Genomic DNA, 24,423 nt, shown 5'->3' on the forward strand with positions numbered 1-24,423 from the left:
AGAAGGGAAGGGAAGCACAGGGAAGAGAAGATGAGGAAAAGAAGCAGAGGGAAAGATAAAGAAAAGGACAGAGAAAAGAAGGGGAAGGTGCGACAGTAACTGAGAAGGGACTATGTCTGTGTACAATTGGTCTAAGTGACTTTTCCCCCTTTAGGTTGCTTTCTGTGCCTTCGAATTAAAGTCTCTTTTTTTTCAGAAGTTGGTTAACTGTCTTCTCAGATCTGTACTGAGAAAAATTTAGCTAGAATTATACCTGAGAAAACATCTGTCCAATTTCATTTTATAGATGAAAAGGCAGCCCGGCCGGTATGGCTCAGTGGTTGAACATCGACCCATGAACCAGGGGGACATGGTTCAATTACTGGTCAGGTCAGGTCATATGCCTGGGTTGTGGGCTTGATCCTCGCTAGGAGGCGTGCTGGAGGCAGCTGATCAATGATTTCCTCTTATCATTGATGTTGCCATCTCTCCCTCCCTCTCCCTTCCTGTCTCTGAAATCAATAAAAAAAATTTTTTTTTTTTAAAGGAAAACCCTCTTGAAACAAGGGAACTTGCCTAGGATTACAGAACTGGAGAGAAGCAGATGGAGGGCTAAACACCCAACTTCCTGATGCCCGTTTTTTTTTTTTTTTTTTTTTTTGCCGGTAACAAGAAAGGTGCTAAGAGTTCTGAATTTCCAAAACCAATCTCAGAATTCTCCTGGTTTAGTAACATTGATTTAAAGTAGCTCTAATAAATGAGTAAATATGTCAAAGTGAACTTTCCCCCAAGCAATGTATGTGTGACTAATTATTATGATGTTGCACAGTTAATATTGTTTTTGGTCACTTGCCACCAGGTGAAAGTACAAAATGTGAGATGAGGCAGAACCTGAAATAATTTCCTAAAATGAACAGTGATTTATAGAGGCTGGGTACAATAACAAATGGAGCATATAAAGACTGAGATGAGGTTTATGGTGGTTTCCACATTCAAATATCATAATTTTTATTCTGTTATTTTTGTCCTTAACCAACATTTTCCTATGAGAAATATTAAAGAATGACACATTAACAACAGAGAAATGACTTTATGTAATCAATCACAGCTGAATCCCCCTTATTTCCCATTGCAAATAATAAAATCCAATATAATTTCCTAACTGGATTTCATTCAGTAGTTTCCATTTTCCCCCATCATTAAAAAAAAAAATCAATACTGTCAAATGGTATAAAATTAACAGCTCTGAATTTTGGCTTTTCTCCCCTTTTCTGTTCTTCTATGATGAAATAGCCCAAAAGTAACCAAAAGAAGTGCAGCCAATCCACAGATTCTTCCCATGTAATTAAGGTTGTTAAAAAAGTATATCCATGCTATATATTCTTTGACTAAAGTGAAAAATGTTTTATGTGAAATTTGTAGAGTCATAAGGACTTTTTTTCTCATTACGCTGATCACGATCTATTTCTTTACAGAGAAACACATTGCCTTTTCTTTTACTTTGACATTCTTTCCCAAGAATTCTTTGGCCCAAACATGGCTCATTGAGTAGATACAGTCAACAACAGCTAAATGGCCAATGATCCATCTTCAAAGAATTTGATCATTGACACATATGAGAAAACAGTTACAAATGTAAAAGAAGTAGAGATTTCTCCATGATCTATTGTGCTCTTTGCATAATAAACAGAGTTGAGATCTGTTTACCAAGTTTGCAGTCTTCCAAGAGCCTATTCAAATGCCCAAATGGAGCCAATAAAAGCTTTTTGTCTAATACACACAGATTCTGTGCATATTTCTCTCTTGCCTTCCCCTCCTTTAAGTTTCACCTAATATTTTTCTCCTTCTCTTTAACATCCTAATTCTATAGAAGTGATACTTGCATTTCAAAAAATTCTATTTAATCAGAATGAAAGCTATACACAGAGGGAAGGTCAATGTGTCTTGATTTGAAAGCCTGATTTTTACCTTTACATTTTCATTTTATGAGGCATGCCCAATTCTCTGCCTCTTAAAGCTTAAAACATCATCACAAAACTACAAGTCAAACCATAAACGGGTTTCCCTTAAACATAAATCGTGTGTTACTTACTTGACTGCTACCCTGTTGGATGTATCCTGTAGGTCACTAGGGTCAAAAAGTTGAGATTCTTTAAGGCCGAGCTCTTTACAACCTCTCAAGAATAAGATGATATTGTCCTGGGAGGAAGAAAAGAAATTCAAGTCTGTATTATTTTATTTTATCTTTATGAACCAGCTCCTTCTCTTTAATAGTCCAAATTACTGGAGGGTCAGCAGTCATGAAGGCAGCAAGAGTCAGGTCTAAATCCTGGCTTGCTGGATTAAAAAAAGTCATACTTTGTTAGGATATGCTGGAGTAAGCAGACATGTCAAACTTTTAAACCTGCAGCCATGTCAAATTCATTTTTCCCCTTTACCTTAACACATTTTTGTAAAACTGCAAGTAAAATATCATTGAAAAGCAGAACTTAGCATCTTTTGGAGGAACCATACCCAAAACCAGATATTCTATTGTAAAGTTTTGTCCATATCATATTGCCTAGAATCTGGTTCAAAATTTATATAAAAATTGGTTTTAGTGCCAGAGTGTCATCTTCAATGAGTTTTGTTTTTTTAATTGATCTTCTAAAATACATTCTTTATCACTTAGTTTTCACTGCTAATACCTTTTTGTGGACATAAATGGAATTAAATGGGAAAAATCTAAACTTAACTGGGAAGATGGAAGGAGCAAGGGAAGCCTTTGAAAATAATGCAAAAGACCCTCCTAGTGAAAACTGCCTCTCACAGGTATTTGAACTGGCGGAGCAGCAGGCACCGTTGACAATTAAGGAGGGTTCTGGTCATCCTCTGTTGGGAGTCATTAAAAATGAACACATGGCTTTGGAAGGGATTGCAGTTGTGGGCCATCCTTTTGGAAGTCCGGGGTGTTAGCAGCAGGTTCAGCAGTTACAAAGGTTCTGTTCTCTTCCCGAGAGACTTCGGACGAGCTAGCTGGCCTTGTGAGTCAGTGAAAGTTATAGGAGAGGAATGATAAAGGTTGGTCCAGAAGCCACATCATGTGAATGCATCCGAATACTGTAAGAAAGATGCTACAAAAATCTGAAATGATGGTGGTAGTTACTGAATCATGTATTCACCCAAGTGCAGTTCAACAAAGCGAACAGAAAGCAGAGGTCTTCCCAACGATCCAGTGCGTAGGCGGGATTCTAAGATGACCCCTCAAGAATCCCACGCGCCAGTGTACATATCGTGTATGGTCCCCTCCCCTTGAGTGCCAGTAGAACCATATATGTCAGGAGCTATCAATCACGCTGTGGCTATGGTACTAACCAGTCGGCTTTGAGTTAATCAAAAGAAAGATCATCTGATTGGGTCTGACCTACTCAGGGGAGCTTTTAAAGGCAGGTAAAGTCAGGGTTCCTGGTAGCCATGTGCTTTAAAGCTGTAAGGAGATGCATTCTGTCAACAACCACAATGAGCTTGGAGAGGCTTGGATGAAGCTAAACTAGGACCTCAGCCCCCACCAGTACCATGGTTTCAGCCAAGTGAGATCCTGAGCAGAGAACCCAGTCATGCCACGTCCATACTTCTGACTGCAGAACCTAAGATGATGATTGGGTGTTGATTTAAATGGGCGCTAAATTTGTAGTAATTTTCTATGCATCAATAAAGAAGATTAATATACCCAGGCTCAAAACAACAAGGGCAATAGCAATCAACAGCTAATATTTATTTAGCCCTTTTTTATATGCTAAGCACTTTCCCAAGAGCTTTCATCCTCATTTACATATGAGCAGTTGGAGGCACAGAACTATTAACTTGTCTAAGTTCACACCGCCAACAAAGGATGGAGAGGCAAAACAATATGGCATATGTGAGGAACTCAAGCATAAATCTGAGGTCAGCACCAAAGGAAGATGATGCTACAGAGTCAAGGGCTGCTCAAAGAGGGCCTTCAAAACCATGGAAGGCAGGCTGTGAAAGTCACAGAGGGGCTGGGATCTGAGAAATGAATGCCTGGATCTTCAGCAGAAGAAGATGGTTGGAGAGGTAGACAGGGTGAAGGAAGGACTTAAAAAGAACAAGATAGGAGACAGAGAGACCAATGAGGAGAGACTACAGTCTCACTTTCCGCCATGGCCCTTCCCAGAATGTGTTCTTTCTGGTGTCCCTGGATTTTTTTCAGCAGGCAAGATGGGCCATCAGTCACAAGACCTGTGTCATTCAGAAGGCCTCTTGTAGACTAACAATGAGCTGGTCATATTCTGAAGTCATCTATACCCGACCAGTCTCTCCTTCAATTACCTTGCACATTTTTAAAATGATCAAATTTCTCCTTGGAGTTTTTCTATGTTCCCTCCCATGTCCAAAGATTTATCTATGTTCAGGTAAGTTTTTTTCTAGGGCATTCAACTGGTTGGATACATATTAATAGGGCATATTCCTGGTTGGTCTGTGAGCTGTGAGGGCTTCCAGCCTGGAGCAAAGCAAAGGGTGTGTCCTGGTACTCTCTAGGAATCATTTGCAAGCACAATAAGAGGACCAGACCTGTAACTACCATGTGGTTCCATAGGAAGCACATGAGTGGGGCATCTCTTGTTCTCAAGAAAAGTGAGGAGGCACGTTTTCGTATGCATACCCAGATGCCCAGATGCATGTCTGAGCACCACGCTGTATTCAGCACACAGACTGCAAACACAAAAGCGCTGTGTTACCAGCCAGGCTGACCAATTTGGGCTGGGAGATTTAAATAACTGCAGGTCTCCTTCCAACTTCTTGCTGCAACCTAATGACGCTGGACGGGAGCCAGACCCCAGTCAGGAGAAAAGCCAGAAGGAAGAACCCTCCAGCCAAGAGCTAACAGGGGCCGCCACCGGAGCAGGCAGGAAGCACTGTGCCTTTAATTATATAAAATGCAACTCGCAAATTCCCAGCTGCCCTGCTCTTCACACGGCAATTTTTCCACATTTACCATTCCAAGCAAAACGCACATATTAGTGTTTTAGTTTCAGAAGCCAAGCAGTACAACAGCATCTCATTTCCAAGAGAGAAATGGAAGACACTGATTTACGACAATGACCACTCTATTCAACTCTTACTAATGTAATATTATTACAAACCTATTATGATTTTGTAGGGCTTCAAAAGAAGTTCTTTAAGACTTTTTTAAAAAGTCAATGTCATGAAAAAGCAAAATTGGACATTAAAGAAACATGATGACTGAACATGATCTATGAGCTTTGACTGGATCCTTGATCCAAAAAGAAAAAGTAATTGAGGCTATAAAAGTCCAATTTAGATATGGCCTATATGTTGTATGATGTTTTGAATGAATGCTAATTTTCTTAGACATGATGGACGATGAGATTGTGGTTATATGAGAGAATGCCTCGACTGATTGATGGATTGAATTTAGAAAGAGAAAAAGAGGGAGAGAAGAAAGACATTGATTTGTTGTTCCACCTATTTATGCATTCATTGATTGCTTCTTATATATATGTGACTTGACTGTAGATCTAACCTGAAACCTTGGCATATTGGAATGATGCTCCAACCAATTAAGCTAACCAGTCAAGGAGAATGCCTTTATTTTTAAGCAAGTATAGGAATTATTAGGGATGCGTTATCATAATGTCTGTAACATAATTTCAAATGGTTCATGGTCAAAAATGTATTTGTGTGCATGCATATAAGAAAGAGAAAGAGAGAGAGAGAGAGAGAGAGAGAGAGAGAGAGAGAGAGAGAGAATGAATGTAGGCCTGACATGGAAAAGGAGATACAGCAAATATAGCAAAAGATCAACAATTAGTGAATCTAGATCAGAGATTGGGAAAAATTTTCTGTAAAGGACCAGATAGTAAGCATGGCTTTGTGGGTCTATGGTGGTCTCTGGCTGAGACTCACCTCTGTTTTGTAGCCAGACAATTCATAAATAAATGGGAGGGTCCGTACTCCCACACACTTTATTGGGCCCAGAGTGGAGTCCACCGGCCCTGTTGCAGGTAAATGGTTATGCAGGCACACACCACGCCGTTCTTTGGACTTTTCTGTACATTTGAAAATTTTCAAAAAAATTTTTTGGAAAAAGTTTTTTACATTTGTAGAAATTTATTCAACTACATAGAGTTACGACTTCACTAGCAAAGCCAGTTTCATAAAATTCAAGGGAAAAACTCAGTCACCTCCGAGACAACTATTGCCAAGTCACTGAGGTAAATGTTTAAGTACTGCTGATGGAAAGTGACCATTTCTGGCTAACTGGGAAACACTGTAACACGAGTCTCCATCCAACACAGATGTGTAACATACAGTTCCTAATAGAGTCCATTTTGTGCTAGGCTCATATGAATATATGGATTTATACTGCTGTTTATGTAACTAGCATGCATTAATTCCTTCTTCTTCTTGGCCCTGTGGTTTCCCATTTCATTAACCTGTGGGCCCGCAGTGTGTATGAAAATATTCCCCAGGGGCCCGGGGTTGAGGTCTGGGCTTTTCACCCTCCACGGGACCTCTTCCCTGAATAAGTCCTTGTCTTCGCTCCCTTCCCATCTTACTCCAAAGACAAGATGTAGGAAGGCCCAGGAAGATCTTTATCTCCAGAGTGTAGCAGTGTCCTTAGCATATAGTGGGAACTTATTAAATATTTAAAATAAAGTAAGTACTAAGTTCTAAGTACTCATAAGAATGAAAAAAACAAACAAAACAACAAATTCCTAATAGGTAAAAGAATAAGGACTTATAAAAAAGTCTCTTATCTTCAAGATTAATTTTCATGATTCATTAAGTAGCTGGAATAGTTCAAGATACATAGAAACAGAGGTGTGACTTCAAATTAGACAATGGAAGTGAGAGAACTACAAATGTATCAAGGAACACAGCATAACAGCTTTGGATCAGAAGGACTCTAGGTAAAGTCCCACCCAGCCTTATCCATGTATTAGCTATGTGACCTTGGGCATAGCTCCTAACCATTCTGAGCCTTAAATTTCTATTCTGGAAGGTGGGGGATGCCATAAACCTAACAGGGACATCAGAATTACAGAAAATATATAGTAAGAACACAGCCTAGTGTCTGGTACTTTCTGGGATACTCATTATACAGAAGTTATTATTATGACACTAGAGGCCCAATGCACAAAATTCGTACATGGGGGGAGGGGTCCCTCAGCCTGGCCTGCGCCCTCTCGCAATCCGGGACCCCTCACTCCTAACAGCCTGCCTGCTCGCTCCTTATTGCTTGGCTCACCACTCCGTTGGTGCTGCCTCGGAGGCAAGAGAGGCTCTGGCCACGGCCACCGCCACGCTTGCCAGCTGTGAGCCTGGCTTCTGGCTGAGCAGCGCTCCCACTGTGGGAGCACACTGACCACCAGGGGGCAGCCCCTGCATTGAGCATCTGTCCCCTGGTGGTCAGTGCGTGTCATAGCAACCAGTTGTTCTGCGTAACTGTCGCTGGGCTTTTATATATATAAATTCTTGTCAACTCAGGTCACAGAAGGCGAGATGAAGAACAGTTTATCCACTCATGAAAAACAGACACAGTATGTATTTATAGCCCTTGTCAGGGAGATGGCAAAAAGGAAACAAAACAAAACAAAACACATGTAGTTGGTGTTTTTGTTTAGTAACTGTTATTAACTGTCAATTTGGTACTTGTATACAGGCAGCTTCAAATGTAGGCACAGGCTATGTACCAGAAGTCCACTTGTAAGGTAACCGCGTGTAAGTCATCATTTGTAATTATCCTAGAGAAGTAATCTTACATAGTGGTTCCCAGTTTAGACCAGAAAAGCCTACTTAATCCAAACTGTCCCTGAAGGGGAGTAATAATTACATTATGGAACCTAACTGCTGAGCAGAACAACATTTCCCTGGGAAATTGCATTCAGAAATGCCAACCACACGTTCTTCTTGGCTGTAGCTGCAGTCGGATGGAGGATTCCAGAGGCCAGAGAAAAGGCTTCTTTGCCCAAGGCAGTGCCATGGGAGGAAAGGGCAAGAGGGAGGGGAGTCAGCAATTCATTCCAGTGCAGCCCCCCACATCCCTGCCTCATCCAGGCCATCTCCCCATGGTCTTCAGAAGGCAAGCAAAAACCTGCTTGCTATTTTCCCTTTGTCCAGCTGTCATTTCCAACCCGAAAGGGTGTCCCCCTTTCCTTCATCCACTGCGGAGTAGCGAGCAGCTTTCCGGCTCTAAGAAGGCACTGGTACTTAGTGTTTCTCTAGAGAAACCAGACAGGCAGTGGGAAGCCCCCTTCTCTGCCTCATCTCTTTGGCTTTATTTCCTTTACCACCAGGAGGGAAAGGCCAACATGATGGTGGAAGTGGAGTTCACAGAAAATGAAGGTAATGCTCATTTGAGTTTCAAATGAATCCAAATGCCTATGCCGCTAGGTATTTTAATGCAATATGGCCCTAGCTGGTTTGGCTCAGTGGATAGACCATAGGTCTGCGGACCATTGGATCCAGGGTCAATCCCGGTCAAGGGCACGTACCTGGGCTGCAGGCTCCTCCCCGGCCCAGGCCCTGGTTGGGGCTTGTGCAGGAAGCAACCAATTGATGTGTTTCTCTCACATCGATATTTATGTCTGTCTTTCCCTCTCTCTTCCAGTCTCTCTAAAAATCAATGGAAAAATATCCTCAGGTTAGGATTAGAAAATAATAAAATAATAAAATACAAGATGTATAGAGTATCCATATAATTTCTATAAATGAAAAGACTAGGTGGAAATGTCAAAATGGAAACAGGAATTAATTACATCTAGTGAATTTATTACTTTCATACATTTTCTATAATAAATATTTACTTTAGCCCTGACCGGTTTGGCTCAATGAATAGAGCGTTGGCCTGTGGACTCAAGGGTCCCAGGTTCGATTCTGGTCAAGGGCACGTACCTTGGTTGCGGGCACATCCCCAGTAGGGAGTGTGCAGGAGGCAGCTGATTGATGTTTCTCTCTCATCGATGTTTCTAACTCTCTATCCCTCTCCCTTCCTCTCTGTAAAAAAAAATCAATAAAATATATTTTTAAAAAATATTTACTTTAAAAATCTTATTAAGAATTTTGATCTTTCAGAAAGATTTGCAAGTATATCTCAGAAGACCCAGTTTTTTTTTAGAAAATCAGAAACCAGCCCTAATGTTACCTTTCTGTTTGGACTAATGTTACCTTTCTGTTAAAGCTTTTTGAAACATGGTTTTTGTTTGGTTTTCTACATGTAAAGTAAACAAACTCCCTTTGTCAGAAATGCAATTATGAAATTCAGAACCGAAGGAATATATTACCAAAATATCTCCAGGAATTTCCCCCACAATTAATAGAATTCAGGGATTTCCTGTACCTGCCGTGTGTTCACGGTTGCTCTCCCGGCCTGTATGGGTTCCAGCCGAGCTTGGCCGACACCCAGCCACAGTCAGCACTCGCCAGACTTCCAAGGCATTTGTGTTTGCCGGGAGCTCTTAATGAGGATACCAGGCCTTCTGCTGGGAGGCAGGGGCGGCTGGTTCTGCGGGGAGGAACTCGGGGGAGGTTTAACCCAGAGGGTGGCAGCGGGGCGGCTGCTTGAAGAAACACTTTTATGGGTGTGAAGTGAGCAGAAGCACAGCGGTTGCAGCAAGAGAAAGAAAGGTTGGGGAGGTGGAGAAAACGATGAGAGGTTAGCTTCAGGAGGGCTGTGAGAGCCCTGCCAAGGATTTGGACTGTTCTCTGGGCGGTGGGTAATCAAGTCCAGTTGATGAGCACAACAGCAGTCCTGGGATCTGACTGTTATTCTAGGAGAATATGCCGGGTGTTAGCGAGAGAGATCCAACAGGCAGAGAGGGTCTGTTCAAGAGATTATTACAGGAGCCCAGGGGGAGATGTGGAAGCCTGAATTTAGACAGGAGCAATCGGAGCAGAGAAAAGGAAGAGGATAGGTGCATCCCTTGTTGGCTTGGCTGTTGAGTGGATTTGGGAGGAGAGGATGAGGAGATGGAGGGGGCTTGGGCTGATGGGAGGGATCTTAGCCACTGAGACCCATCTGCAGGAATGGAGGGAGATTTTTGGGAAATGGTAATAATAAGCTTGGAACATTCCGTATTCAAAGAGCTATGACTTATTGGGAGCTTGTATTTGTGTCTGGAGCTCAGAAGTGAGGCCCCAACAGAATAAGCAAGTTTGGAATTTACCAGAATGCACCCACAGCAGACACTGGGGAGGAGCATGATATTGCCAGGAGAGTCCAGACAGAACAAAAGAGACTAAAGCAGACCATGCAGAAAACCGACATGTAAGGACGGTTAGAGGATGCGGAGCCCCTTGTACCTAAGGCAAACAAGTGCTGGAGAGGAAGCAGGCAAGCCTACCAGGGAAGCCAAGTGAGAGCACTGTGCAGGGAGCACTGTGTGTCCAGCACCAAATAATGCAGGTCTCAGCTCTCCCACTGACTGGCTGAATAGCCTGGTCTCTGCCTCAGATTTCTCTTCTAAAAGACTAAGTCCTTGCAATGGCCTACAAGGCCCTACAGGATATGCTGCCCACTACCTCTCTGACCCCCTCTCTACCACTCCCCCTCTCCCTGCAGCCACACACAACTCCTGTGGGTCCCCAATCAAGCCAGGTAGATACCTGCCAGGGCCTCTGCATTGCTCTTTTTTTTTTTTTAAACCTAGATAGTAATTCGAACAATCTCTGAAACAAGTAAACATTCAATAAATATGCATAGAGCCCTAGCCGGTTTGGCTCAGTGGATAGAGCGTCAGCCTGTGGACTGGAGGGTCCTGGGTTTAATTCCAGTTGAGGGCACATGCCAGGGTTACAGGCTTGATCCCCAGTAGGGGGCGTGCAGGAGGCAGCCAATCAATGATTCTCATTGATGTTTCTCTCTCTCTCTCCCTTTCCCTTCCTCTCTGAAATCAATAAAAATATATTAAAAATAAATAAATATACATAGAATAAATAAATGAATGATTTTAAAAAATGGGAGCCTGGCTGGCATGGCTCAGTGGTTAAGTGTCGACCTATGAACCAGGAGATCAGGGTTCGATTCCCAGTCAGGGCACATGCCCGGGTTGCGGGCTCAATCTCCAGTGGGAGCCATGCAGGAGGCAGCCAACCAATAATTCTCTCTCATCATTGATGTTTCTATCTCTCTCTCCCTCTCTGAAATCAATAAAAACATATTTTAAAAAATATATTTCAAAAATGGGAATACTCATACTGCCATAAGGCTGTTGTGTGGCATTAAGTATGAGAATATAAGGAAAGTGCTTGGAATAGAACAGTGGCACAATAACTGTTCTCCACTGTGATATTTCTGTCTATTAGGAATGGGCATCCATGAATGAGCTTTCTGATTAGTAAGGTATTACTGACTTTTGGGAGAATTTCAGTGGAATGACAGGGTAAAAACCAGATTGCAAGAAACTAAAGACAGTGTAGAATAAAAATGATGGAGAAAACACACAGAGGCACTTTTGGGATGTTTAGCAGGAAAGATTATGAGACAAAGAATGGCAGGTCAAAGGGAGGTTGGTTGATTGTTTCCTTCAGGAGAGCTGCGGGGAAGGCTCCCTCCTTGTCCCAGGACTCCCTTGCCCCTCTGTCACCTCATAAACAATCCTCATCTCATCTGAAGTTTGAGCCATCAGCCCTCCCCCATAATAACCTCCTATCTTCCTCATTTCTGTCACAATCACGGAGGACTCTGGCACCGGCGTCACCGCTTACCGTAGTCAACATTCTAAGTGACTTTAAGTTCTCTGTGGGCAACCTGTTCAACACCTGGCTCTACAGTCCTTTGACTTCCTCAGTTCCAATGGTTTTTACTTACACACTCTGTTTCAGGATCATAGTCATCAGCCAGACCTGCCCTGTGGAACTTTAACTCCAACACCCTACTCTTTGGCCTGAGCCCCCCTCCCTCCAGGGTTCTCATTACTTCTTCCCTTGCTCTTTCCTTCCAGACTTGGCCCTTTTCCTTCAGACCATTTCTCTCTCCCCTCATTGCCTAATTCCCTTCATGATCCAGGCCAGGACAGTGTGACTATTCAAGTACTTGCCGGCATCTGCAACATCCCCACTTCTCTGTCTTTGTTAGGGAGCAAGGACTAGGAAAAGGAAATAGCACTGATGGAATAGTCAGCCTTGGAAACGAGCCTGGCAGCTTACCCAACCCATCAGGTGTGCCCGCTCCTCATATTTCTACCTGGAGGGAAGCACTCTTGGCCCCACACTGTTCCTCCTCAAGGCTGCTTTGGGAGAAGGAACGGGGTGGGGGGTGGGGTGAGAGGGGCATGCTCAGCCACTATGGGCTTCCTCTCTGTGGAAGACAGCCTGGCTGTAGGACACGTGTGTCCTGTCTCTGCCATGTGGTAAGAGGCCTCTCTCTGTGGGGGAGGCCTGTGGTTGACCAGCTGTGCTAGGAATGGGTGGATAAATTTGTTTAATTTAGGAGTGCGGATTAGCAAACTCACTTGGCTGCAGCTCTAAACCTCGTGCTGTCCCATTTGTTTCATGAGAAGAAAAGCTGATATTTTGATCTCTGACTCCTGTGTTTATGTCTCAGCTGGGAAGGGAAGAGAGGAGAATTATTGACTGATAACCCCAAATCCCCAATGCTCTGCTCCTGGTGCTACTGGAAATAATGGTGCTGTTATGGGGTCTGGAGCTGCTACCAATTTATGAGCTGCCACCTCAGTGGGCCCCTCGGATCCATTTGGTAATCCTTCTGGGCATCCCTCTCCTAGTCCTCATCCAGGGATTTACAAGCCCCCTTTTCCTTCTTCAATCTCTCTGCCATGCCTTCACGTCTTCCCCATCAACAGACAGATGTCATCAGCCCCCCAAGAGTTAAATCCTTTCACTTCACCCATCCCAAGTTCTGTATCTAATAACTTTTTTTTTCAAGACTTAAAGTTGGATAATTTAAGGCCTTTGAAAACAATCTGTTAACATTTTGTCAGCAATGGGAGCAAAATGTGACTGTGTGTTAGAGTGAAGATCAAACAGCCAGCAGTTATGCTATATTAACTTTGGTTGAACATTTTCAAAAAATTTCAAAGGTATTTATTGCATACTTATTGTATGAAAGGCAATGTGCTAAGTGCTTTGGTCAGGAAGGGGTCATGGTGAGAGTGGGACTCTTATTTGCACGTGAGAGAAGCCCAGATGGAAATAGGTCTATATTGGATTTCAGAGCTCAGTACCTCCCAGCCTCAGGGAGGGTGGGGATGCCGCTGACCCTTTGAAACAACTGGGTACCAGGGCCTCGTGTATTTGGAACCCACAACTGTGTCACTCTGGTCTGCTTGCTCTGCATTTGGCTTACTTGCCCTCACTGCACACAGGGTTTTCTCCACATGGATCCCTGCTTCCCACAGTTCATACCCACGGCTGTCACCTCTGACAGGACTAATTCTCTTTTCCGCTTGCAGTTCAAAAAATATCCCAGGAAAAGGAAAGACCCTCCCTGGCCTGCCTAGGGTCAGGCTCCCTTCCACAGTGACTAAAGGGATGGGGTAAAAGAAATCATGAATCATTTTAGCCAATGGTAAGGGAGGATTAGGGGCAAGGAGCAGTTTCCAAAAGAATAAGAATGTGATTTCCTAGGAAGGGGGTCCAGGGCAGACAAAACCAGCACCACTGGCTCCCTTCACAAAAGTGGACCAGATGTAGATTTTTCTCTTAAAGTTCTTAGAGAGCAGAATACAAGATTATCACCACCATTGCTGGCATTCTAAACACGGCTGGTGAAATTTCGTTTTCCTTTAAGGATGTTCTTCTGAAAGAGTCTGTGCACTGAGCTGTAATGCTGCCTCAATTTCCCGAAGTGAACAGGCCTGAGGCCAAGGAGGACCAACTGCAGAATGAAGCCGGCACAAGCTATTTAACGAACGCGGTTGGAAGAGCTTTCTCAAGCACAGCTCCTCCCCAGTACAGCAGTTGGAGCTCTTTTCCCCTCAGGACAGTTAGGGAAGTAGAGTGTCCAATCCTAAAGGCTCCAGCACCTTGATTTGACCTCTTTCTGGATTCCAGACTCGTGACCATCCATGTAGCAGCTGCTTCTCTTCTCAAAGCCTTGACATTGAAGCCCACATGAGAGTCAGCACCACAATGCTATCTCAGAGGAACTGGGATAGGGGCCTATTGGAAAAGCTGTCTAGATTCCAAAGCCTATATCCCTCCAAAAAAATTACTGAGCTAGTCTCCAAATTACTAACACTGAAACTCAACATAAGCATTATTATGTTATATTGCCAGATTGTTTTCCAGCATAATTCACTAATTGCATTTGGGGAATTGAATGAAAAATAGCTTTCAGTTATGTTAGAACAAAACTGCTTGAACCATCTATCATACCTCATTGCACAATACTCAGATATTTGACATATGAAATATGACTTCAGCATGTCTCACAGCAGTGGTAGTCACACTATGGGCCAGGATGAGATAAACGCAGAATTGAAAATTAGTATTTAGAAACTTTTATAACAATCTGGCATTCTAACCACATCCAAATGTGTGACCAATGGACACATCTCATTGAACAGGGCATAGACCATTTTAGGAGGCTGTCCAAACTGCATGCTGTTGGAACTGTGCAGTTAATGGCAATGGGATCACATACCAGTCCAAATTCGATTAGAAATTAAACAAACAATAACAACAGAGTGGGAACCCAAACCACAATTTTATATCCAGTAGAATGGCAATTTAAATTGTGATGATAAAAAAACTCTGAAAATGGATAGTAGCAACGATTGCAACAACATTGTTAATGTACTTAATGCCACTGAATCATACATCTAAATATGGCTAAGACAGTAAATTTTATGTCATGTATATTTTACCACAACCATAAAACTTGTTCTTCATTACAATAGTTTGATAATCCTAGACCTGCTCTAGTGTATGTCCTAGGGGGATTTTGGATCAAATAAAATTTGGAAAATGCTGCATAAAATACCCCCTCACTTGGAGTTCATAATGCTTGGGCTAACAGTTCTGAGAAATTCCTTACTAAGAAACTCTTCTAATTTTAATTCAGCATTTCTAACACATATTGGACTTCAAGCCCTTTTTACATCACACATCTTCTAATACCTCACAAAACAGTTTAAGAAAGGCTGGGCCAGATGAACTACTAAGACACGGTTTGTAATTTCACATCACACACAAATTAGAGTGAAATAGTTGTCACACATAGGTTGTGGCCCATAATCTAACACTGTCAACCTCTGGTGAGACCCTCCAATCAGTTTCTATGCTGGTGATGCCAACCCCCAAGACAAGCGAGGCTCATAGGAGGCAAACAGCCAGGGTCTGGTTCATCCCTGTATCCTTCAGGCTTCACAAGAAGCATACATGTCACACGTGGCTTTACAGGGCTGCAAGTTAAGAGAATGCTCTACTAGTTAGGGGTGACCCCAGGAACAAAGCCCTTCACAGTCTAGGTCAGACATGTGGATGACATTAGAAAAAGAAACAGGCTTTTAGAGGGCAAATGAGTGTGCCAAGCAGGAGCCATATTGATAGATCTAAACACCATTACCCCTATCATACTGAGAGGTCACAGCCTCTCTAACTGAGAAGGAGAAAAAGCCAGAAAGAAAGGAAATGCCACAAAGGCGAAAACTGAAAGCAACCTTTGCCCTCGTCGACATATACCAGGGCCTGAAGTAATTTTAGCTTTTAAAATTGTGGGCTGGAGGAGAGGTCACTGAAGATGTTCTGCTGATATTAAAACGTATGTGAAAAGGAAGAAGTGGTATGCAGAGGAGGAATTCGGAGGAAAAGGAAGAAGTGGTATGCAGAGGAGGAATTCGGAGCAAAAACGGGATAATCTGGTAAAAACATCACCGCCACTCCTCTCATTCTTTCAAGTTTATCGGGTTCTTAACCCAAGTTGGGGCTGCCTTTACTATTCCAAATTTTTTTTATGTAACTCAAAAAAGGTGTGGAGAAAAGACCATCTTCAAATAACTCTAGAAATCTCTACTTCGTAGTCCTGTATAAGTGGAAACCACATTTCATCTTCAAGGAAAGTTGTGTTTTTTTTTTAAGTATATTCAAAATAATAAATTTTCTATGGTTATTGGCTTCCTCTTTCCACGTTAGTTTTTGGCCTAATTTATACAATAAATCTAATGGGCAAGTTATCTCGCAAATAACACCTAGCACATTCTTGGCATCTGAAAAGTGTTAACACATTGCATATGCTGTTCATGTTCACCAAACAAGATATCTGAGGGAAAAAGTCACCAGAGAAGGGGGCGAGCACAGGAAGGGACTGGGCCACTGGTATGGCTGCAAAGGACCCTGTCGTGTGCACTGGGGGTTTTGAAGGTGTATCCATGAGGGTGGAACCAATGGATGAAAAGTACTGAGACCCCATAAGGTGTTTGGGCTTTGCAATTTCTACCACATTTAATTCTAGCAACCTAGCTTTAAGTATGTTTACCTTAACAGATGTGGAGAAAAATGATGTTTAAACTAAGTTCAATCAAATTATTATTTAACTAGAAGCCTGGTGCACAAAATTCATGCACAGGTGGGGTCCCTGGGCCTGGACAGCAATCAGGACCGACTGGGGCCAGGCCGATCAGGGCCAGGCCGGAGAGGTGGCGATGGTTGCCGGGCTGGGCACTAAAGGAATGGATGCGGGATGCCGATGCTGCCATTGTCGGTGCCCTGCCACCTGCCTCTCCCCCTCCTCCTTCCCTTGCTGCCATGCTGCCACTACAGCGGGTGGGTGGCAGGCCGATTAGGGCTTGCTGGCCCGGGGGAGGGACAGGGCACAGGAGGTTGGCCGCTGGACCCGAGGAGGGAGCCAGCCCTTGGCCCCCCTTGGAAAGGGGCCTCATCCGCCACCACCCACCCCCAGTTCCCCGTCACAGTCCAGGGCCTGCTGGCTGGGGGAAGGGACTGCGGGAGGTTGGCCAGCCAGGGGAGGTTGACTGTGAAAGCGTACTGACCACCAGGGGGCAGCTCCTGCGTTGAGAGTCTGCCCCCTGGTGCTCAGTGTGTGTCATAGTGACTGCCAGTCACTTAGGCTTTTATATATATACTAGAGGCCCAGTGCATGATTGAATCATGCACGTGTAGGGTCCCCTACATGCTTTCGCTTTTCCCGGTGGAGCTGGGTGCCTGTCCGCTGGTGCCGGAGTAGACAGGCACCCAGCTCCCACGCTTTTGATGGTCCGCGGCCGCTGAGGGGGGCTACCTTGCTGTTGAGAGGCGCAGGGGCGGGACTCCCACCCCCTGCGCCTCTCAAAGGCCGCTGAGGGGGGCTGCCGCGGACACCTGGCTACCCTGCCGTTGAGAGGCGCAGCTGGGTGTCCATGGCAGGCCCCCTCAGTGGCCGCGGATCTGGCTGTTGAGAGGCGCAGGGGGCGGGAGTCCCGCCCCCTGCGCCTCTCAACAGCAGGGTAGCCCCCCTCAGTGGCAGCAGATCCGTGCCTCTCAATGGCCGGATAGGCCACCCCGAGTCCCGCCCCCCAGCCTCCCGCCGCCCAATCGTGGGCGTAGCGGAGTGATGGTAATTTACATGTTACTCTATTATTAGATAGGATATATATACACACACTAGAGGCCTGGTGCATGAAAATTTGTGCACTGGGGGGTGGGGGGGTTCCTCAGTCTGACCTGCACCATCTTGCAGTTGGAGAGCCGTCAGTTGGACACCCTTAGTGCTGCCAAGGAGGCAGGAGAGGCTCTCGCCACCACTGTTGTACTTGCAGCCATCAGTCTGTGGCTGAGCGGAGCTCCCCCGTGGGAGTGCACTGACCACCAGGGGGCAGCTCCTGCGTTGAGCATCTGCCCCCTGGTGGTCAGTGCACATCATAGCGTGTCAGTTAGCCATTAGGGTCAATTTGCATATTACCCTTTTATTATATAGGATAGATGGGCACAGAGTTTTAGTTTGGGATGACAGCAAAGTTCTGGAGATGGATGTTGGTGATGGTCGCACAATAGTGAAAGAAAATTTAGCTTAATGCTACTGAGTTATACACTTAAATATGGTTAGAAAGGTAAATACTATGTTATGTGTGTTTTACCACAATAAAAAAAATAAGTTCAGACCAACATGATGCACAGACCAAAAATCTTCAAGGCTACACAGTATGTCCATGACAAAGCTAAGACGTATGCCAGTCTGATTCAAAGTCCATAGTCTTTCTCAAACTTCTCAAAAATAATGATAAAGATGATAGTAAAAATTAACAATTTCATCATTATCTGTTTTTACTTTGTGCCAGACCCTATACTCAGCAGTTTATGTGTATCTATATACTGTTATTATCCCTATTTCCCAGATGAGAAAGTGAAGCACAGAGGGGCAATAATAAATGGTCAAACTATAAATCAAATCTGTGCAGTTTGATCCCAGAACCCCCATTCTTTACCACCTCACAGCTTTGCTTCCTGGCGTATAAACTTATGGACACAACATATAAAGACATAAACCTCATCTGCTGCAACATGATGTACTGACCAAAAACCTCCATAGGTTATAAATAGTGGTTAGGTGAGTTAGCAAATATTAGTTCACACCTAGCCTCTGAGGATATTCTAAAGATAGCTTAATACTTTCTCCCATACAGTCTCCCACACACCTCTGGGCTTTGCACCCTAAACCACGGTGGCAGTAACATCCATACTCAGCTCTGCACTATGGCTAGAGTCTACGACTGAACTTCCTCTTTACACCATGAGTTCTCCTGCAGAAACTGGTATTCCTGCGTGTACATCCTATTTTAGGATTAGCTAGTATACCACATCTTCAGTAAGTTTTTCTTCACTCACTTGCAATAGTTCAAGTAATATTGTTATTATTGGTTCTTTTAAGGTTTGCTCTTACACTGTCTGGTCCTGAGTCCTTTTCAGTGGTGACTTTTTAATTACCTTTTTTCATCTATTCCATGGTAATCGGTATCTTCAGGGTTTCCATGGCTTCTGGGGTCAATTTTGATAATTTATGTTTCGCTAAGAAATCACCTTTTTTAATGCTTTTCAAGTCAGGTTTATTTACACAAATCTCAAAATGATTTAAATTTATTTTGTAGTTTTTATTTTGCCAGTTCTTTTTTCCCCCTTTGCTTTGTATTCTTTTTGCAATCTTGTTTTTTTACTTACTTGGGCTTGGAAGGGGATTATTTTATTGGTCTTCCCAAAGAATGAGCTTTTAGATTTATGTGTCCATTTTCCCCATCCCTTTAATTTCAGCTTTTATCTTTATTAATTCTCTCTTACTAATTTTTCAGGTTTATTTTGTTGTTCTTTATTTCCTCAACTGAGTAATAAGTTGCCCTAATTTTTCTTTATTCTTTAATAAAGTATAAAAAAATTCTTCTGAGTACAACTTTCATTGTGCTTAGAAATTTTAGTAACAAAATGTTCCTTTTTTCTATTTATTTCCCAATAACTTTAATTTCCTCTCTGGTTTCCCTTTTAAAAAGATTTTTTTAAATTGACTTTTAGAGAGAGAGAGAGGAAGGGGGAGAGATAGAGAGATAGAAACATCATCGACTGGCTGCCTCCTGCACGCCCCCTACTGGGAATCAAGCTTGCAATCCAGGCATGTGCCCTGACCAGGAATCCAACCAGTGACCTCTTGGTTCCTGAGCCCATGTTCAGTGGCTGAGCCACACCAGCTGAGCTGGTTTCCCTTTTTTATTCCAGGGTTATCAATGAGTATGTTTCATAATTTGCAAGTGGATAAGGTTTTTACAATTGCCTTCTTGCTTTTTCCTTTCTATTCTCATTGCATACCAGGTGTACTGGTTAATAATGTGGATTTTGTAATAAAAGAAAACATGATAATTTCAAGACAGACATCAAAGTGCTTTATTCAAAGTAATGTCCATCGCTAGCAACACATTTCCCCCATCTTTCAGGTAATTTATGGATACCGTCCCAATAGAACTTTTCTTATTTTGAGGCAAACCATTCAAAGACCCAATTTTCCACTTCTTCGTATGTTTTGAAGTGCTTCTCAGAAAGTGCGTGTGCCATCGATTGGAGCAGGTGGTAATCTGAAGGAGCAACGTCTGGTGAATACGGTGGGTGGGTTAAAACCTTTTGCACTCGGATGTCGAGTGTGACTCAACACGGTTAGCATAGGTAGCAGCTCGTATGTCGAATTGTATTGAATGTATCAATAATTTGAAATATAAAAAAATCCAAATAAATAAGTTTGTATGAAAAGAAACTCCAGTTTTTTATTCTACTGCCGCGCTTTGTAAAATCTGGGGTATTTAAAAAATTAAATCCTGAGTAGAATAAAGGAATCGAGAAAAAAGCAAGCGAGTGTAAAGGGTTAATACTTCCCAGGCAAGATCTTTTAACGTGTCTTTAGCTGGTTTTGAAGTGTGTGATGGTGCATCATCATGAAGCAAAATTACTTTGGCCCATTCTGGTTGTTTTACGATCAAAGTGTGGTTCACATTGATTATTTATTGTTGGTAGCGATCAGTATTAAAGGTTTCACTTGGTTTTAGAAGCTCATAATACACCACACCTTCCCGATCCCACCAAACGCAGAGTATTGCCTTCTTTCTGTAAAGATTTGACCTTGCAGTCGATGTTGATGGTTGACCTGGATCAACCCATGATTTTGTGCAATTGGGATCCTCAAAATAAATTCACTTTTCATCGCCAGTCACAATTCTTTCGTGCTGTTGAAGCAACATTTTACTGATGACTTTTTGGTTTTCCATTTGTCTTTCGTTCAGTTGATGTGGCACCCATTTTCCTTCCTTTAAAGCCTTTCCCATTGCTTGTAAACGATCGGAAATTGTTTGCTGAGCAATGTTTAATCTTTCTGCAAGTTGTTTTTGAGTTTGACACGCATCTTCATCCAATAATGCTTGTAATTGTTGGTCTTCAAACTTTTTCGGTTGACCTGGACGTTCTTTGTCTTTCACATTGAAATCATCATTTTTAAAGCGTTTAAACCAGCGTTCACAAGTATCTTGAGATGGAGCATGTTCACCATAAGCATCCCGAAGTACATAACTTTCAGCAGCATTTTTCTTCAAAATAAAGTAATAAATTAAAACTTCCCGCAAATGCTTTTTTGGCACGCAATTCAACATTTTTAAGCGTAATAATATCTATGATGTTAACACCTTCAGTAAATTTGACATATGAAGTTTAAAAGCTTGCTGTCAATACAACAAAATAGCATACATATCAAATCGCATATATATCAACATATGTGTAACTCCATCTATTGAAAAAAAATCCACATTATTAACTGGTACACCTGGTAATGAGAGCGTGCCCTGCTAAATCTCCTCCCTCTCTCTGAGCTTCTGAAAGCTTTGTTTGTGGTCAAGTGCATGATTTGGGGGGAGAGGGGATGGCATTCAATGTTCCATGAACATTTACCTGTCTATTTTTATCCACTGACTACTATCTTTGAAAATGGACATGAAATGCATTCACTTAACAAGTTTTCTACAGGACATCTAGTACGATATGGTGAGAACAAGCATGAGATTGGAAATTTAAAAATCTTATCTCCTCCCTTCACCGGCCTGGGTCTCAGTGACCTGATCTATAAAGTGCAAGTCCCGCTCACCTGCCTCACAATGTTACTCGGGAGAAAATGAATTGAGCCTGGAGTGCTCTCCCTTGCTATGCAGTGCCTTCCCGAAAGTTCCAGGCAGCTGCAGAGATACTGCACTGACCTTAAGAAGCGGCCCTCTGCAGCCTGGCAGGCAACAGAAATGCCTTCAGATGGAGACTGCAGCCTCGTAGGGCTCCTTGGACCACACAGTGTGGAGAAACGGGCATGGCGCTGCACAGGCCAAATGTCCTTTGAAGCAGCCAAGTGTTTTAATTCTCGTAAACCACTGGTGTGAGTGTGTGGTGGCGGGGGGGGGGGGGGGGGGGGAAGGGGGGAGAAGGAGATCTTAAAGCAATTTTGCTGTTATACTCGCACTGTAGAGAATATTTTTGAAACTGAAGACTGATTGAGAAGGACATCAAAAGAGTCTGATTTGTTTGATGTTTGGACCTATATACTTGATGCGGATAAGTGCTGGATTGAGGGTGACCGTCTGTACACCAGATGGACTATGCGACTGTCGAGACATCTGACTCAGAGCCGTTGGAAAAGCAGATTAGGGCAAAACCACCCTAACACAAACGATCCCCCACCCCCTGTTTAAGGGTACAGCATTCTACTGTTAGTTAAAATAATTCAGCAACTTACACTTAGCTTTCACGGCCTCTCCTGCCTATGTCAATATCACTGTGTAAGAATCAGAAGTGGTGATGTAAACATGTCTGGTCAATTTCTGTGACCGGGCAAGTCTTTTAGGACAGGCGATAGGACATGGTGAACAGCCTGGCACTGAGCGATATAACACAGCAGCTGGCCTGTATGCTTACATAACCATTTACTAGTAAGATTTGAAATTTCTATAAGCAGCTTTTAATCTGACTATCTTGACAAGCAGAAAAAAATAAAGACAATCCCATTTTCCCAGAAATTCTTTTAAGGCTTTTCAAACAAACAAACAAAACAACTGTTTATTTTTCTTTTGTTAACTTTTATTCACAAGAAATATAAGTGCCCAATAAATATGTGGAGGAAATTTTAACCCCAAAAATTTTTTTTCAAATTCAAATTTGAACAATAGCATACAAAGAGTTGAACCATCAGATGGCCACGATGAATACAAATAGTAATATCCAGTGCTGGGAAGGCATGAAGAAGTTGGCAGTCTCATATTCAGCTAGTGAGAGTGTGAACAGGTTCTATAGTACGTTTCAGAGGGTGATTTACAAATAAGAGACGAAAGCCTTAGGATTTTGCATTTCTCAGATTCAGCAATTCATGAATTCATCAATTGCTATATCTGAGAAATAAATATTTTATGAATCTGTTCTACACACATAAACATGGATCATTACAAAGATTTTTGTAAAAGAATGTCCACTGCAATATTGTTTAACGTGAAAAATGGGGAACAACATACATACTCAACAACAGGGGATTGCTCAAATTAAATTGTGGTATATACTTATGTTGAAAAGTATTGTGGTATGTACTCCTATTGGTATATACTTATGTTAGGCATTAAAATGACTTCAAGAAACTAGATCCAGAGACAGGAAAGCATGCAAAAGACAGATGAATCTCAGCGGGAAGGGGAGGAGGGTTCCGGGAAGAGATTAACCAAAGAATTTACATGCATTTATGCATAACGGATGAACACAGACAATAGTGTGGTAGGCCTCGGTGAGGGTGGATGTCAGGAGGAGGGGGTCAATGGGGTCATAAAAAGGGGACACCTGTAATACTTTCAACAATAAAGATAAATTTAAAAAAAAGAACCTATGCAGTTTAATCCTGAAGTCCAAATTATGCAGATATTTTAAAAGATGACTATAAAAATTACTTGTAGTTGAGCTACTCAGAATAAGCATTAGGATGTATAGTTTTTAAGTGATTTTTCTATGTAGGTACAATTTTCCTCCCTTTCTAAAATTTGTTTGAATGTCTTAAATAGGTGGCTTATTCACATGGTTAAAAAAATACACAGAAGGCTATTCCGTGAAGTTTCCCTCCTACTTCTGTCCACCAGTCGCCCAGATCCCAAGGCAACTAATAGTTCCAGTGTCTTGTGTATTGCTCCAGAAGTATTTTGTGTGTATACAAATCTGTATACATATATTCTACATCTTTTCCCACCTTTTTTAAAAACCCAAAGTAGGTTCACCTTGCATTTAAAAAATTAGTATTATTGATAAATAGTGTCATCATTCCTTTTTTTAAATGACTACATGATATTCCATGGGATGACTAGGCCAAAATTAGGGTAAACATAGAATTCAGTGTCCAAATCAAAACCCTTGGAAAGGAAAGGGGATGCTATTAGTAATTATAGTGGGACACCAGGACCATTTCAGACAATCCTGGACTTACAGTCGTCCTAACCGTAAATGACAACTTATTAAGCAGTCCCCCTGTGATAGAACTTAGGTTATTTCTAATAATTTGCTAGAGCAAAAACTGCTGCAATGAAAATCTTTATGTGTGTGTCATTTCACAAAAATGGGAGTGCATCAGTAGGATATAATACTTAGAAGTGAAATTGCTTAGTCAGAGGATATCTGCATTGTTTTTATTTGATAGATATTCCCAGATTGTCATCCAAAAAGTTTGCATTTTCTTTATTTTTCTGAATTAAGCAAGTATTGCTTTCATAAGATGACACAATGTTACTTTTTAAATTAAAAATAATGTGAAAAATGTAGTTTCAGAATGTTTAAAGCAATCTTAATCATAAACACATCTAGAAACACAAGACTGAAAATAATTAAAGCTGAGCATATTTAGGCTATATAGAAATTTCTAAAACAAACACCGACGCCACAAGGAACATTGCAAGTGAGTAGATTATGCAGCCAGAGGGTGAAGTAAAAAGC

The 24,423-nt window shown here is 42.3% G+C and overlaps 1 protein-coding gene across 8 annotated transcripts in view; it reads right to left on the reverse strand.

The window, feature by feature from the left end:
* Window positions 1-24,423, reverse strand: part of LIMCH1 (LIM and calponin homology domains 1) — a 321,534-nt gene that overhangs the window by 95,697 nt on the left and 201,414 nt on the right. For all 8 annotated transcript variants that reach the window (XM_079777576.1, XM_079777575.1, XM_079777579.1 and 5 more), the window contains exon 4: window positions 2,072-2,178. In XM_079777576.1, coding sequence (XP_079633702.1) covers window positions 2,072-2,178 — 107 coding nt within the window. The remainder of the gene's footprint in view (window positions 1-2,071; window positions 2,179-24,423) is intronic.

Source organism: Cnephaeus nilssonii, assembly GCF_951640355.1.
Source record: "Cnephaeus nilssonii genome assembly, chromosome: 1".
NCBI lineage: Eukaryota > Metazoa > Chordata > Mammalia > Chiroptera > Vespertilionidae > Cnephaeus > Cnephaeus nilssonii.